The sequence below is a fragment of the Bombina bombina genome, chromosome 5 (genome assembly GCF_027579735.1).
Source record: "Bombina bombina isolate aBomBom1 chromosome 5, aBomBom1.pri, whole genome shotgun sequence".
Taxonomy (NCBI): domain Eukaryota; kingdom Metazoa; phylum Chordata; class Amphibia; order Anura; family Bombinatoridae; genus Bombina; species Bombina bombina.
This window is the reverse complement of record NC_069503.1, coordinates 267,441,215-267,458,718: the sequence shown is the minus strand read 5'-3', so window position 1 is coordinate 267,458,718 and position 17,504 is coordinate 267,441,215. Positions and strand designations below refer to the sequence as shown.

The 17,504-nt window shown below is 36.0% G+C and overlaps 1 protein-coding gene across 1 annotated transcript in view; it reads right to left on the bottom strand.

Annotated features, from left to right (window-relative positions):
• Positions 1 to 1,338: 1,338 nt before the first annotated feature.
• Positions 1,339 to 17,504, bottom strand: part of C1QL3 (complement C1q like 3) — a 61,523-nt gene continuing 45,357 nt past the window's right edge. The window contains exon 2 of the mRNA XM_053712969.1: positions 1,339 to 3,006. Coding sequence (XP_053568944.1) covers positions 2,827 to 3,006 — 180 coding nt within the window. The 3' untranslated portion in view covers positions 1,339 to 2,826. The remainder of the gene's footprint in view (positions 3,007 to 17,504) is intronic.

Sequence of the window (17,504 nt, the reverse complement as noted above, 5' to 3'; positions counted from 1 at the left end):
ACCCTATGACAGCTGTGGTGAACATTGACAGATAATGATATTATCAGCTTATTCACAGCTGTATTGTGCACTTCAGGTTATCACACACAATACATAGAAAGAGGTTTACATTTGTGCAGCTTTTATACACAGTTTAAACATAAAAAAATATTTTCACTGCAAAATGTAAAGCTTGTGCTCTGTATCACTCTAACTTGAAGTGCAAAATACAGATACCAAAAAGGCAGCAATGTCACTAATCTGTAAATGTGCACCACCTCTGTCAGAGTAGAAGAAGAGCCAAGCTCCAAAATGGCAGCTCCCAGTATGAAGATGTGGAGCTTATCAAAGCTGCACCTGTAAGGTTAAATAAGAGAATGTATTTGAAGAAAACTGCAGGCATATAAGAAAAAACAATAAGATTGTAAGTTGTAGCTATTCTATGGTAGTTGTGCCCTTGAATAGTATGCAGAGATGCTAAGAGGTAATGTGTGCAATTAGGGTTGCCAGCCATCCCTTAAAATACAGAACACTTATAAGTTACACATGCTGCAGGGTGTGCAGGTAGGAATATAAATAGTGCTCTCCAGAAACACAATACATGTTCCTCTCTGCACACCCTGCAGCATGTGTAACTCATAAGTGTCCAGGAAAACATGGCTGAGGAGGAAAGCTATTTAGCTCCCAACCATAGAGATATGTGTGTACGTCCCTCCGAGGGATTTGAACAAGAGCGTTATCAGTACAGTAGGGTTGTGTGTTTGCTTGGTTATTGATTTGGCTATTTTCTATTAGTATAAAAGTGCTTATTATTTTTTTTTTTATTTTGTATAATTGATTGAACAGGTAACATCTGTTTGGTGATTTTACTTCCTAATATCATCCAATATGGAGGTAGGTCATTTTTAATGTGTTTTTGCCCATGCGCAAAAGCAATGTTCCATTCTAAAACTTTTTGCAGTGTCCTGGGTTTATCAAGCCCTTTTAGCTATTGCATTTGATAAGTGAATATTAGCCTTGGAAACTTGTTGTTAAAGGTACATGAAACCCAATTTTTTTCTTTCATGGTTCAGATAGAGAATACAATTTCAAACAACTTTCTAATTTACTTCTATTATCTAATCTGTTTCATTCTCTTGGTATCATTTGTTGAAGGAGCAGCAATGCACTACTAGTTTCTAACTGAACACATGGGTGAGCCAATCACATTCAATATATATATATGCAGTCACCAATCAACAGCTAGAACCTAGTTTCTCTGCTGCTCATGAACTTGCCTAAATAAAATTTTCAGCAAATGATAACAAGAGAAGGAAGCAAATTAAATAAAAGAAGTAAATTGGAAAGTTGTTTAAAATGGTATTCTCTATCTGAATCATAAAAGAAACATTTTGGGTTTCATGTCCCTTTAGGTATCAAAAAATTGCATTGTGATGAGTCAGAGAGGATTGGCATGTGTTAAGTATAGGGTCTTTTTTGCACCAAAACAAAAAAAAATATGCTGCCAATAAACAATGAAAATGGATGATAGTGATTGGGTCAACACTGAAATTGTCTTCTTTGCACCTATTAACATGCCAATAATTATTAAGCAATAGATGGTGATAAACCCCTTCATTTAATTTAGAACTCATTAGAACAAGTACTGGATTTCTTTCTGTAACAACATTGTAAGCCCATTTGTGACAAGAAGCACTTTAAATCACAATCTCAAACAATGAATGGGGAATGAGACAGGTTTATGCTACCTTAAAAATAAAAAGTCTGCCAAAGGAATTGCCTTTCAATATACTTATGTCTCACAAATGCTTTCAAGTGTACCATATGTCACCAGTAAAAAAGGCACTACCTAATGCCAGAAAAGTGATATATATCACAACCAGTGATGTCTCTAGTTCTGATGACAAATACATTATTTTGTTGTTTGTGACTGCATGATGACCTGTTCTTGTGACATTAGCTATAAAGAATTAGCTACTATCCCTCTAATTATATATCATTAGCATTTCTCACATTTGCACTAGTTTTATTTGATATTTAGATTTTTGTAGGGGGGTACAGTAATTAAATACATCAGGGAAACATATAAAATAATTCTATGTTAATATTTGAATATTAAATATAAATTGTAAATTAATTTATAATATCTATTGTTCTATGTATTTTCATGTGATTACATCATTTACATTATGATTAAATACAATATACTTTTTTTGTTTTTTCTTTAATGGAAATGCCAAAACATTTTCTAATTTTCTTTACATTAGCATTTATTCCATTGTCATTCTTTCCTTTAGAATTTTTTCCACAGTCTTGTGAAAATGCAAAAATTGTCTTGGATAAAAAAAAAAAAAGATGCATATATTTTAGTGAGCATCTTTGATTTTTTGCAAAAAAATATAAATTAATTTAAAAAAAATCCTCTTGATGATATGATGCATAAATTCCAAGCACCACCACAGGCAGGCAACTTACAAAATCCATAGCTGACACATGGGAAAAGCAGCAAGATTATAATATATCGATATCATATATTTAAGGAATGTTGTATCTTGGTATATATTTTTTTCTTATAAAAATCTTTATTGTATAAGATGATTCCATTCACATACACACACAGAATGTTTGCTTTGGTGGTAGGGATGACGCATCTGCGAAACTTGTACAACATATATGTGTATATACTTAATGTTTCCGAGGTGTACAGCTGTGAGTCATGTGACTCTGGATTTTTCGCTGTTGACGGTCCCCAAAGTTCCTGTTGGTCAATGTAACGACACATTGTCTATAGGCCAACAAATTGAACTAGTTGCGCAAAAAAAAAAAAGTTCCTTTGGTAAACCATCCTCAGTCAGCATAGATGATAAATCCAGAGAAAGTGCTGTATTTGTTGTTATTTCCGCCATGTGCTTTTCCTCCGTCTAGTTTTATATATACCTCATCTCCAGGCTCCAGGTGTAGAACCACACTGTTGCTAGCATAGTCATAATTTTGGTCTGCATCCTGGGCAATGGCACTAGCACGAACCTGAATAAGACAAATAAAATGAATCATTCAATACTATTCACCAAAGGTGTCAGGTTAAAGTGACAGGAAAAAGTGCTTATACTGAATAGAATATACAACACAATGTAACAAAACCAAAAACAGTTTTTCTTGTATCTTTTTTTAATAGCTGTTCATGTGCTCAATAGAATGTTCACATTAAAGGGACACTAAACCAAACATTTTTATTTCATGATTCAGGTAGAGAATACAATTTTAAAGATCATTCCAATTTACTTCTATTATCTAATTTGCTTCATTCTTTAGATATCCTTTTCTGAAGAAATGGCAATGCACATGGGTGAGCCAATCACATGAAGCATCTATGTGCAGCCACCAATCAGCAGCTACTTAAGCCTATCTAGATATGCTTTTCAGCAACGGATATCAAGAGAATGAAGCAAAATACATAATAGAAGTAAATTAGTTGTTTAACATTGCATACTCTTTCTAAATCATGAAAGAAAAAATTGGGTTTCATGTCCCTTTAAGTACATGCTGTCTCTTGATTAAATAATATTTTTGCAGCATTTAAATAAAGGGATGTGGTACTCAAAAAGTTTCTATAATCCATATTATAGTTAAAGGGCCATTCTAGTTAAATGACATGCTAATTTGTTAGAGCATGTAATTTAAGACTAACCACCCCTGCAGAGGTGTTAAACACATAGTAGAAGTACAGTTTGGGAACCACAGAGTACTGCTGGTCCCGAGTGTACATTGTCCCTGATCCCTATCAGCTGCGTTAGTCACAAAGCTGAGTTGCATGAATATTGAAAGAATAAAACTAAGAACCAGTTATAGCAATCTAGAATGATGTGGTCCTTCCCTGCACTTCTTCAGATTGCTGAACAATTATTTTAACTCTTAAAAAGCAGTTACCCTGAGTAAGAACCACTAGGGGGCGCAAAACGTGTCAGACCGCAATGTTCCTTGTCGATCTGTGCTTTTTAAACATGAAATTAATAAAGCCTTGATTTTTATTTTACAACTGGGAGTGCAGCAGTTATTTCTTTTTCAAACTCCTTTAAATTAACCAATAGGATTCCCTAAACTTTAATGGGCATTCAGATAGACTTAAAGGGACACTAAACCCATTTTTTTCTTTAATGATTCAGGTAGAGAATGCAATTTTAAGCAACTTTCTAATTTACTTCTATTATCAATTTTTCTTTGTTCTTTTGTTACCTTTATTTAAAAAGCAGGACGGTAAAGCTGGACATCATCTTTTTTAAAATGACACAAGTTACAAAAAACTTTCATTGTTCAGATGGAGCATGGAATTTTAAGAGATTTTCAATTTCATTATATTTATTTATGTTTATTTTGTTCTCTTTGTATGCTTTCTTGAATAGCACACCTGATTAGGCTTAAAGGGACAGTCTACTCCAGAATTTTTATTGTTTAAAAAGATAGATAATCCCTTTATTACCCATTTCCCAGTTTTGCATAAACAACACAGTTATATTAATACACTTTTTACCTATTTGATTACTTTGTATCTAAACCTTCGCAGATTGCCCCCTTATTTCAGTTCTTTTGACAGACTTGCATTTTTGCCCTCTCATATAAGTAACTCCACGAGCGTGAGCACAATGTTATCAATATAACACACATGAACTAATGCCCTCTAGCTGTGAAAAACTGTCAAATGCATTCAGATAATAGGTGGCCTTCAAGGGCTTAGAAATTAGCATATGAGCCTACCTAGGTTTAGCTTTCAACTAAGAATACCAAGAGAACAAAGCAAATTTGATGATAAAAGTAAATTGGAAAGTTGTTTAAAATCACATGCCCTATCTGAATCAGTTAATTTTGACTAGACTGTCCCTTTAAGCAATACACTACTGGAAGGTCACTAGATGTGTACAGCTAGGTCCGAGTAGTGCATTGCTCCTCTGGCACTGATTTTAACTTTGTGTTTAAGCCATTTGCATGGTTTCTTTTTGGCTTTTTATGTTCTTTGATGTCACAATACACTTTTATAAGTGAATCTGAAACACACTGCTGTGCACTTTAAATTCTAAGAGAATGTCCCTTTAAAGGCTTTGTAGATTTGTTTTTGCATTACCATTTGGTTGATCTCATATTTTGTTTCTAGCATCCCACATATATGTTGTCAATTTTCCTTTAATCAGTACAAAAAAACCAACAACAAAATACATTTAAGTGAAGTATTATAGGACAACATTTTGTATTCTTACATTACTAAATTAAAAATTGCAATGACATTTAAATATCATAGTCTGGTGCTCCTGATACAGTAACATACATTAACCTTATTAATGTTTTATTTAAAAATAATTACAATTCATTGTTAAATTGGCATTTCTTTATACTTTTTTCCCTAGTAAGTTGTTTTTCTTAGCTAGAAAACAGAAGTTCTAATTATACCATGTTGTTAGGTCAATTTTTCTATCATTACTCAGAACAAGTCTTTTGCCATCCGCTAAAAGCTTCTTTTCTTTTTTCTTCAAATAAAATGATGCCCTCTGTTATCTTTGTAACAAGACGTCTGGTAATAAACTGCAGCAAAAATAGAAATGGGTTTTATTACTTATACAAGAAATAATATTAGAAATAAAAAAACCAGACTGACTGTTGTTTGACTCTGAAGTTTAAAAGGGGCAATGAACGCCAAAAGTTCTATCACGTATATTAAAGTGCTTAAGGGGACATACAGGATATGTGAAAATGAAACGTTCATGATTTAGATAGAAGATGGATTTTTTTTAAAGTGTTATTATCTGATGTACTTTATGCATTGGAGATTTAACTTAAATGGGCTCAGGAGTGTGGCCATTACTTGAGCATTATATGGTAGCAGTGTTTGAGTTATACATTGTAGCAAACACTGCTGCTAAATAGTGCTACATAAATGTGCAAACCTCTGAGCTGATCTAAGTATGCTGTTCAACAAAGTATACCAACAGAATTAAGTAAATTTGATACTAGAAATATTTTTTTTTTCATAATTGTACACTTCATATGAATCACAATAGTTTAATTTTGACTTTTATGCCCCTTTAAGCTGCTTGTTTTAAAGGGATAGTCTACTCCAGAATTGTTATTGTTTTAAAAGATAGATACCCCTTTTTATAACACATTCCCCAGTTTTGCATAACCAACACTGTTATATTAATATACCTTTTGCCTCTTTGATTACCTTGTATCTAAGCCTCTGCAGACTGCGCCCTTATTTCAATTCTTTTAACAGACTTACATTTTAGCCAATCACTGCCCTCTCATAAGTAACTTCACGCGCTTGAGCACAATGTTATCTATATGGCACACATCAACTAACGCCCTTTAGCTGTGAAAAATTGTCAAAATGAATTTAGATAAGAGGCGGCCTTCAAGGGCTTAGACATTAGCATATGAGCCTACCTAGGTTTAGCGTTCAACTAAGAATACCAAGAGAACAAAGCAAATTTGATAATACAAGTGAATTGGAAAGTTGTTTAAAATTGCATGTCCTGTATGAATCATGAAAGTTTCATTTTGACTAAACTGTCCCTTTAACTTTGATACTAACATTAAGTCTGTGTTTATGCACAACTATTCCATAGAATAGATTGCTCACAGGCTCATATGAACAACCTGCAAAATGCTACTCCCCACAAAGAAAAAAAAGTGATTTTCCTATAGTATACATTGTAAACAACAGCGTGGCAGTCATTATTTTATAAAAGTCTGAGAGGGGAGACATCTCATTTTGGCAATTTATGTGTATGCTAATAATAAATAAATAAGCATCCTATATAGACCCCTTTCCCATAATCTATTTAATACTCAACCCCTTCTGCAGTTTATTAGGACACCTCAGCAGTTACTGGATCTATAAGCTTTATCACTAATATAAAAACACTTGTGAGCTTGTGTTTTACAGTGTTTAGTGTTTTAGTAGGCCAAGCGCTAGTGGGTGTACCTTAAGCTCTCTACCATAAGTCCCCTAGTGGACTGAATAAGTTAGATATGTAAACGAGGGAAGAGAGTGCCAACTCAAGAAGGCTAAGGTAAATGTGGTAAAAGACTAGAATTATTTATAATATATCAATTTAAAATCAGTCGCAATGTCTAACAGACGTGTAAAACTTCATGGATCCATGATACAGATATAAACAGTAAAATATAGTAAAATACAATACATAGAATATATTAGTCACAGTGAGATAGTCACAGGGTATTGCACTCTATGGCAATGTACAGATGCGTTACCAATGTGTATAAAAGTCTTATCTTTATATAATGGTGTTCCTATAGAGTTCCTTCAGTTATAGAGGAAGGCTGATGGTGTTGCAGGTGATATAGAGTCTTTCTTAGTTGTGATGAATCCGTGTGTTTGAGTGACAAATCCGGGTGTTCAAGTAATTAATTATAAAAATGAAAAATTCAATAAAAAATTCCAATGAAAACTGTGATATAAAAACTTTTGGTGTGATTTAAAAATACATATAAAAATAAAAATGATAATACATCCGAAAAAATACGTGAAGGATATCCAGAAAAATAGGTGAAAAAATGTTAGAGTGAAAATGTACGTGTTGATCCCTAAATAAATTGGAGGGTTTCCTAATAGAAAAAAATAAAAAGAGTGTGTGCTTTGGGAGGTAGTGAAACTGAGCTTCTGGTGTATCCTAATGGTAAAAAATCCAAAAGAGAATTCACAGTGGCCTTATGGATGTCTAATCCCTCAACTGAGACAGCGGACTCTCCTCTTGAGGAACATACAATAATATATGTATCCAGGTATGATACATACAGCAATATAACCCTTGTTTCACACAGAAGGCACACAGGCAGCTAAGGGTTTTAATCACTGCTGTATAATACATGTAAAACTGTATTTAAACCCTTTTACTGCATATAAGACCCACAAAGTAGTGGCCTTTATTGTTCCAAATAAATACGTAGAAGCAGCATATTGCATTTGGTGACTTGGAAGGGAAAGGAACAATGAATCAAACATGACCTTAGTGGCAGTAGGGCACTTTGCAAGTCTTACCCTTTTTTCAACCAAACAGCAGGACCAACGTAGCATTAATTTGTGGTTCCCTGCATCCTGGCATTTCTCCCGCCTTGCCATAAGCAATATATTAAGCGTGAAGGAAAATTTCATTAAACCAGTGGCACTGGTCAACAGATTGTAGATATTGGTTTGATTTGATATCTGAGCTACAATGTAAAATATAATGCACATAAACTGAATGACTTGTAAAATCAGAGGATCATATGAATACGTCATTGTTTCCCAATGAAAATTATTATAATGTTGATATTAAAAACTTTTTTTGGATTTGATAGAGTATCATTAATCAGGGCTTGACTAATTGATGCATAATTTAGGAGGCAGCCATAATTTTAAAGGGCCGGTAACATGATTAGTAAAAGCTAGAAAATGTTGTATCTTTAAAAAAACGCAAATGTATAGAAGCCCAGAGATACATTTTAGGTACCGTTTCTTCCTGGCTACTTGTATATGCCTTGTTCTGGATTTAATTAAGACTTCACAAACTGCTTCTGCAGGAACTAAGATAAAGAAGGTAAAGAGCCAAGGATAGAGAGGGCTTGAGATGATGAGCTAACGGGAGGACATTTGAGTGGGTAAGAAAGCATGTAATATATTAAAAGCAAATAAATATTTGGTTTAAGAGGCTAGTTTGTACAATTTCAGTTTGTGAAACAGCTGATTTTTCCCTTCATCCTTTAACACCTTTTGGACATTTTAGAAGTGAAAACACTTGTCTGTTGTTGAAAATAGTTTGCAACATTCCTTTAAAGGTATTACTTATAGATAGGATTAGCAATTAAAGTGAAGGTCAATTTTCAGCAATGAGTGCCCGGTTTTTAAAAATACTTTTAAAAACAGGGGCACATTCATTGATGAAAAGTTACATTGCACCGGATTTGTAGAAATACTTACCTTTTACTTCTGCAAAGCCGGATCGCAGATCCCAGCCTCAGTTCCTCTGTACGGACCTCAGAAATGACAAAACCGGCTTCCTCCAATCATGACTTGCATCCCAGAGCGTCCATCTCGTGATGCCCGGCTGTGATTGGAGGAAGCCAGTTTCATCATTGTTGTGGTTGTACAGCAGGAAGAAGAAGGCGGGGGATCATCAATCCGGCTTTGCAGAAGTAAAAGGTAAGTATTTCTACAAATCCGGTGCAATGTAAACTTTCATCAATGAAAGTGCCTCTGTTTTTAAAAGTATTTTTAAAAACCAGGCACTCATTGCTGAAAATTGACATTCACTTTAAGGGTACAAAGCCAAAAACAAAGATTTTACACTCTTCTACTTCCGTATGCAATGATAACTGAAAGTAGCTCCTTTAAACTAGGACATTTGCACACAAATATAATAATATTAAAATAATAATTATAAAATGATGCAAAATGATATTATACTTAATGTGTTAATTGTGCACATCACAAACTGATGTTGTTAAGAGTAAAAAAGACCGTCATTATCAGTACTGAATCCATTAAGCACCATATTTTAACGTTGCATTGGCCACAACCAGTGTAAGACAAATAGAGACGTAATTCATATGATGGCCCTTCACATTGGTTGGAATGCCATATAAAACAACACTGAAAAACACACAAGTTTGTTATATCTGAATCATGAAAGAAGGTTTTTGGGTTTTATTATCCCCTCAATGTGTTTCCAATAACTTGTTACACCAGCTGCACAGTTAAAAATGAATGGGACATTGCTCTTTGACTTTTATGTTTTACTAGTTGATAAGTCTGCCCAGAGGGCAGTCTATGAGTTGTAGATGCAACCCCCCAAGCTACAAAAAAATAAAAAAATAGAAATACAGAAAAAAATAAACACATAATCCAAAATAAAAAAATTAAACCTAATCCCTATGAAAATAAAAAAGTCCCCCAAAATAAAAACACTCCATAATCTAATGCTAAACTGCCAATAGCCCTTAAAAGGGCTTTTTGTAGGGCATTGCCCAAAGTTAAACAGCACCTTTACATTAAAAATAAAGTCTCCCCTAACAGTAAAAACCCCCAACCACCAAACCCCCCAAAATAAAAAAAAACTAACACTAATAAACCTAATCTACCCATTGCCCTGAAAAGGGTATTTGTATGGGCATTGCCCTTAAAAGGGTATTCAGCTCTTTTTCACTGCCCTTAAAAGGGCATTCAGCTCTTTTTCAAAGTGCCCCCAAAAAAAACCTAAGTTAAAAAAATAAAAATAATAATAAAATAAAAACTAACAATAAAGCCCCAAATAGGAACTCATGGTTTCAGAAGTCCGGCGGAGAAGGTCTTCATTCAGGCGGGTCCATCATCTTCATCCAGAGCTAAGGCGGCACGGAGCAGAGGTCCGGAGCGGTCTTCCCAGAAGCATTAATAATAAAAATAGGGGGTGCCCTTGTAGAGCTGTGTATAATATGCTCACAATTTATAGTGTTAAATAAGTGATATCAAATATAATAAGCAAAATGAATTCTAATAATCTTTGACAATTTGCATAGATGGTATAAATCCCTATCTAAACGAATAAACATATATGTTTTCTAAAAAATAATAAACAATTAATAGTTCTTGGCATCAAAAGAGATAAGGGATATGAGTCTCGGTATTGAGTGATGTCCACAGTAGATAGATAGTAATAGAGGTCAAGGCAGCTATCTGTAGAGGATCAAAGGCCACGATCCAGGATCAGAGATCTGTAGACAACATAAGAACACAGAAGCGCCACATGGCCCAATATTGTAGGATTCAAATAAAAGTGTTTGGTTATATAGATACACTCACATTAGGTGAGGCACCCCTGATGGTGCAGAAGGAGCGGTCTGGGATCAATAGCAGTCAACCCGGTAGATGTTCAGTACTCTGCAGAAGGTGATATAGAACACAAAAAGGCACCTATATGCCCTAGTATTGTCTATATAGACAGATAATGTATAATGAAAGTAAGTATTTTCACTCACATTTAGTAGATGTAAGGATTTCAGTCCTGCTTTTACCTTTTGCTTCAATTCACCTCCCTCACCTGTACTTAAGGCATCACCACGCCCCAAACAAGTGCTTAGTTGTTGAGTATTGTTTGCTAAAATCAGTGCTCTGTTTCTTATAAGCTAAATTCATATTAAGAGAAGATTTACTTTTACTACTTCAACTTTTGGATTACAAATACCAGCTGCAGTTTGGTCTCATTAAGGACTGATAACAACTAGTTACATTTCAACCTGAAGCGTACTATTCAAAGAAGTAATAATCTATCTCAACTTAACATCTCTACAGGAATTGCTACTTTGTTACCAACAAACGGATTCCACTTACTACCGCTACGGTATTTGTATCACTTCTACTTTCCTTTGGAAGCCTAATCTAACGGCTAATTTCAAATGTCATGTTTTCTCTTGAACATTTCTAAACTGACTTTGTCTCTGAAATTCTTCTAACATTTGCAACGTATGTTTCATGATAATGTTATAACCATTCTTTGATTCATTCCCATACCGGACAGTAACAGACTTTCTGTGATGTCACACAGCTTCACATATCTCAGCGTGTCAGACAGCTCCTCGCAACTCAACGTGTCTCACAGCTCTCAATACACTCACTGGTCTGTGTTCAGATATCCACGCTGCAAACGTTATTCAGTGTGCTGTGTCTCGCAGCAGGTCATGCCCCTGTCAGCACCTGCAGTTTGTCTATCTCATGTCTCTCACGCTTCAGTGGTTATTTCAATGAATTCTATCTCTCCTATATGGGCTTGAACTATGCAAATGTCAAAAGTTGTTATTAATACTAATACTTATTTTCAGTCTCATATTACTTATATGGTATAACAACAATATATAACCATATAAAGTCTTACTGCATTTCCTTATAAAAATCACTCTGAGTAAATACAGTCTATGCTGATATAATAGCCTGTACTCCAGTTGTGAAACATATATATAATTTATTTAAACTCTGCAGTTGTGATTCAAATAAGCAAGGAACCTGATATAACAACTAAGCCATATATAATGGATCCAGCAGAGCTTCCTCAAATTGTTTATAATTTAACACAAAGAGTTGATCAGCTTAGTCAAGCCTTTAGAGAGTTACAATTAGAAAATGAAACTTTAAGAAAAGTCATAAAAGATACTGTCTCTACTAAACAGAGCATCAGAACCATTCATTGCACCCCCAGATTTTTTCAATGGAGATAGGAATTCATACCGTCAATTTAAAAATGCTTGTCTGCTTAATTTCACCCTTAAACCTAGAACATACCCAAATGATAGGGTTAAAGTCCTTACAATGATAAGTTATTTAAGAGGTGAACCTCGCATTTGAACAGACACTCTCTTTGAGACAAATAATCCAGTTCTCTCATCTTTTTCATCTTTTCTGGATATCATGGATGAATTATACTATGATTCTAACCTACAGTATACTGCTGAGAAAAAGATGAGGAACCTAAAACAAGGTATCAAACCTGTTGAAAGTTACATAACAGAATTCAAGCAATATTCTATTGACTCTCAATGGAACGCCATTGCCCTAAAAAAACAGTTCAGGCTTGGACTCTCTGACGCAGTAAAAGATGAATTAGCCCGAACTGAGTTACCTGAAACATTGGAAGGCCTCATGAAGCTCAGCAGGCAAATTGATAGGAGATTACGTGAACGAAGATTTGAACGTCAATACCCTGAATTTGTTTACAAGAAGGATAAGGTTCTAAACCATCCCACTCCTAACAGTTATCATACTGGTTCAACTGGTGCTGAAGCAATGGATATAAGTTTTATCAGAGGACCTCTAACTCCCGAAGAACGCATCAGAAGGAAGACTAGAGGCCTCTGCATGTATTGTGCATCCTCATCTCATACTTTAAAGAACTGCCCCTCTTTGCCACAGAACAAGAAGAGTAAGTACCATACCAATCTTTCTATCCAGTTAAAGCATAACAACCCTCTTCATTGTTCTTTACTTCTCTCTCTACAGTGGGCAAATAAGCAAGTGACCATTCCAGCCATCTTGGATACAGGAGCACAAGGAAACTACATTGACAGTTCTCTGGTTTCAAAAAATAAAATACCATTGATCAAAAAGTTGTCTCCCATTTTCCTTTGTGTGGTTGATGGGTCTGAGATATCATCAGAACCCATTACACATCACACCATCCCGCTCTCTGTCACCACATTAAAAACACATCATGAACATCTCACCTTTGATGTAATCACTTCTCCATTATTCCCTATAGTACTTGGGCTAGCTTGGTTACAGCTACACGAACCAGATATCAATTGGAAATCTTTAAATGTTCAATTAAATTCTGAATTTTGCCAACAGACTTGTCATAGAACCTTTTTTCACAGTATATCCTCCACATCAGAGACTCAGATACCAGAAATGTACAAGCAGTTCTTTGAAGTCTTCAGTAAGAAGGAAGCAGACACCCGTCCCCCACACAGAATCTACGACTGCCCTATCGAATTGAAACCTGGAACTACACCACCCATTGTACATTTATACCCACTCTGCCAACCAGAATTGGATCATCTAAAGACTTACCTAGATGAAAATCTAAAGAAAGGGTTTATCTGTCCTTCAGTTTCTCCTGCTGGTGCAGGAATGTTTTTTGTGTGGAACAAAGACCAATCTCTTTGGCCTATCATTGATTTCAGACAATTGAACAAAATCACCATAAAAAAAACGATTCCCCCTCATTCCTGAACTCATAGAGAGACTGAGGCATGCTCAGATTTTTACTAAATTAGATTTGAGAGGGGCGTACAATCTAGTACATTCTAATCTACTCCACAAATCTAGAAGAACACATCAAACATGTTAGTTGGGTTTTAGCAAGACTCCAAGTCCATCAGCTCTACGCCAAATTGGAAAAATGCATTTTTCACACCAATAAAATAGAGTTCCTGGGCTACTCCATCAGCCCGAATGGGATTCAAATGCAAGATAACAAAGTGGAAGCAGTAAAATCCTGGCCCACGGGGCGTGTCCTAGCAGCCGCCATGATTGGAAGCAAAACTCAGAAGCTCCGGGCTTTCTAAAGCCAGAATATCAATTACAAGTTTCACAATTGGAAAGCCCGCATTATACTCGGGTCTATTGGACTTATGAGAATGAGCTGAATTCATTGATACCTATTTAATACTGCTTGCCACTGGAGAAACGTGTATCTGAAGTTTGGTCAGAACTGGCGGCTATCTTCTATCAATTTTATAACCCCCCCCCCCCCCGTCTGCTGGGTTAAGCAGCACTCTCTTCCTATTATCTTGGAGGGGTACAATTATATTTCATTATGGAGGAGTCTTCTTTCAGCACAATAAAGGATCTATTGATCGCCTTGGATCGGAAAATGGATGACAACTTTAGGCAGCTATTATCTACGCTAAAAGCCCGCCCTAACAAGCACCCGCATATGGAAGGGAAAATGGCGGCTGGAATAATACATGAGGTATACTTGAGCAGTCCCGACCATCCCTTCACTGTAATGGAGGTTATTTCACCTGCTAAAACCCCTAGAGAGATGTTGGGCAGACAGCCACAAGAGCCACAAATACCACAGATCAAAGGGGAAGACCCGGATATCACATGTGTCCTTTCCGCTGCAGAGAGTGAGAGCGCGATGTTCAGGTCACAGATACTGAAGCGGGTAAATACCGACATTATCCTACTACCCTATGGCGACCTACCCGTAGTACCGAAGCCAAAGATTGTACTTACATACCCTGTGAAACCCTCAGCGGTAGTACCCGCTGCAACCTCAGACTCTTTTGCGCACCTGCAGCCTTCATTATCAGGGTCTCTGATCCAATTTGAGAACATGTGTGGAGGTAAGAAGCGTTACACCCGTAAGGGAATTGGTTAAGGCTAATGTTTATCCACCTTCCAAATACAAAGTCCCTATTATTTGACTGACATCAGAAAGAAAATTTGAGATGACGACTCACTATTCCGGGGACACTGTTATTTGATAGCTAAGAACCTGATGAACTAACTTGCTCTCTTCAGATGTGTACTAGCACTGGGGAATGGTATGATGGCAGTGTACCCAGATACATCTGGCTTCTTTTTCAGAACGAAAAAGCTCCTTTGCCCCGATAGCTTTTTCTACTACATCGTTTCCTAGAAGTATGGGAAAGCTCGAATGACATTACAGCTACTGCGAGCTGAACACACTTTGAGACAGTTTTGTATGCCTATAATTTCACTAGAAATTAACAGAGAAGTGTACCATATATATAGATCTCAATGTTGTTATGTTATTGTTTTTAGGTTGCATATGTCGCTTAAAGCTGATTAGGTCTAGGTTGTTAATATTTAGCTCTATTAGCTAACAGTCACCATCTACATAATATAACTAGCTTGTTTATGAGGTAGAAATTGCTCCCTGCATAATGTCAAAGAGATAGTTAATAGAAGTTACTGATCTGCCATTTCTGCTAATGATCACTTTGGAACTTGGTTCATTGTCCCTTTTTATTGTTGCCAAGCAATGTCGTATAGTCCCTTGCCAGCCAGAACCGCTCTAGTTAAAATTTTTATGTATCAGAGATGGGGCAGTAATTAATGCCTCTTTGAGTTTTTCTATTCATCTAGCAGAACCCATATATTTCTGTATCCCATTTAATATTTTCACCTATGGATGGGGCAATAGAACTCCTTATTCACCAAATGCATTTGTTGAAGTCCTTAATTAGTTGGAAACTTTACCTACTTGCACATATCTGTTATTATGCTTTATTTGCTGTTTGAAGCTGATGCAATTTGCTATACTATATAATTAATATGTATGGGGTAAAATCCACTGTGTGAGAACCTAAATAAGTAGATGGCTCCTTTCTCAGAGCTTAACGTAACAGAGTCATTGGAAGCTAGATTGGTTAATTTTTTGTGGTTACTAACTAATGTTCTGAGTTAAGTACCTATTTAATGCACATCTGAACTTTATATAGATTTAGTGAAGGCTATATACACATGTTTATATATGCAACATAGTAATGCCCTAAGTTTGACAGGATTGGATCTAAAAACTCTCAGCATAGGGTAATCTCCCAGTACTAATAAGTTTCTACCCCTCTGTTTAGTCTAGTTAGAGTGGTACTCGTAGCCAGGATAATGCACCACTGTCTTGCTTCTGAGTCCTTTGCTTTCCCTACTGAAAGACTAGTAAGGCACTTATGAGTGGGGTTTTGGTACCAACACTGTCTTCTGAGCTGAGATATGCAACTCCACTCCCATATATTCCGTCTGTCCTACTTCACATAAGCTGTAGCTTTGTAGCATTTATTAGGCCTCTCTAACTTCCTTAATAATAAGACATATAGATTATGATATTAGTGACTATATTTCACTGCCAATATGTTTATCAATGTCCGACGCATAGATTTCTTGGGCGGCCTTCTATGCTCCCTGACTTTCCACTAGATCCCATTAAATATACCCTCCCAGGAGACACTACCAGTGTTTGCTATCATACATAGAAGATTTGATATAATGCCCTCCCCCCCTTTTTTTCTTCCCCCTTTCTTCCATGCTCCGAGCGGTGCTTACCCGCTGATTTGTTCCCTACTCCCCCCCAACTATCATTAAGCCCAAAAGCGGCTATCCTCCAGACTAATATATATATTCATTATCATATCCAAAAGGGTCCATGAGTGACCTACTAAATAGTCTGTCAATGTCAGATCGAAAAATTATAAAATAGAGGTTTGGTTAGCCTCGCTCTCCTATATATGTACACTGTTTTGCAATTGTTTTCGCTCTATATATACTGACATGTTAACCGTTGGCATTATGAGGCGATGTATGTTGTTTTTTTTTCTCTTGTATGTATCATAAAACCTCAATAAAAAAATTATTCAAAAAAAAAAAAATCCTGGCCCACACCTTCAACAAGGAAAGAACTACAAAAATTTCTTGGGTTCAGTAACTATTACAGAAAGTCCATTCGCAATTTCTCAAAAATAGCGAAACCTCTGACTAAATTAACTAGTGCTAACTGCACTTTCCAGTGGACCAAAGAACAGGATGATGCTTTCAGCTTTCTGAAGAATTATTTTTCATCTGCTCCCATTCTGAAATATCCTGATCCAAACCTTCAATATATCCTAGAGGTGGACTCTTCAGATTATGCTCTTGGCGCTGTCCTCTCCCAAAGACAGTCTCCTAAAGAACCTCTACACCCAGTTGGGTTCTATTCAAAAATCATGACTTCAGCAGAGATCAACTATTCCATTGGGGACAAGGAACTTTTAGCCATTAAAAGAGCCTTTGAATTCTGGAATTTGGAATATTTACAAAATAACAAAACTTTATCTGGATGTCAAGTGAGATGGAGTCTTTACTTTAGTTGTTTCAATTTTCAAATCATGTATAGTCCGGGATCAAAAAATGGGAAGGCAGATGCACTCTCTCAACGAGATTCAAGACCTGTACAAGAAGACTCTCCTACTAGCATTCTTCCCCCTACTCGTTTCCTTGCTATCCT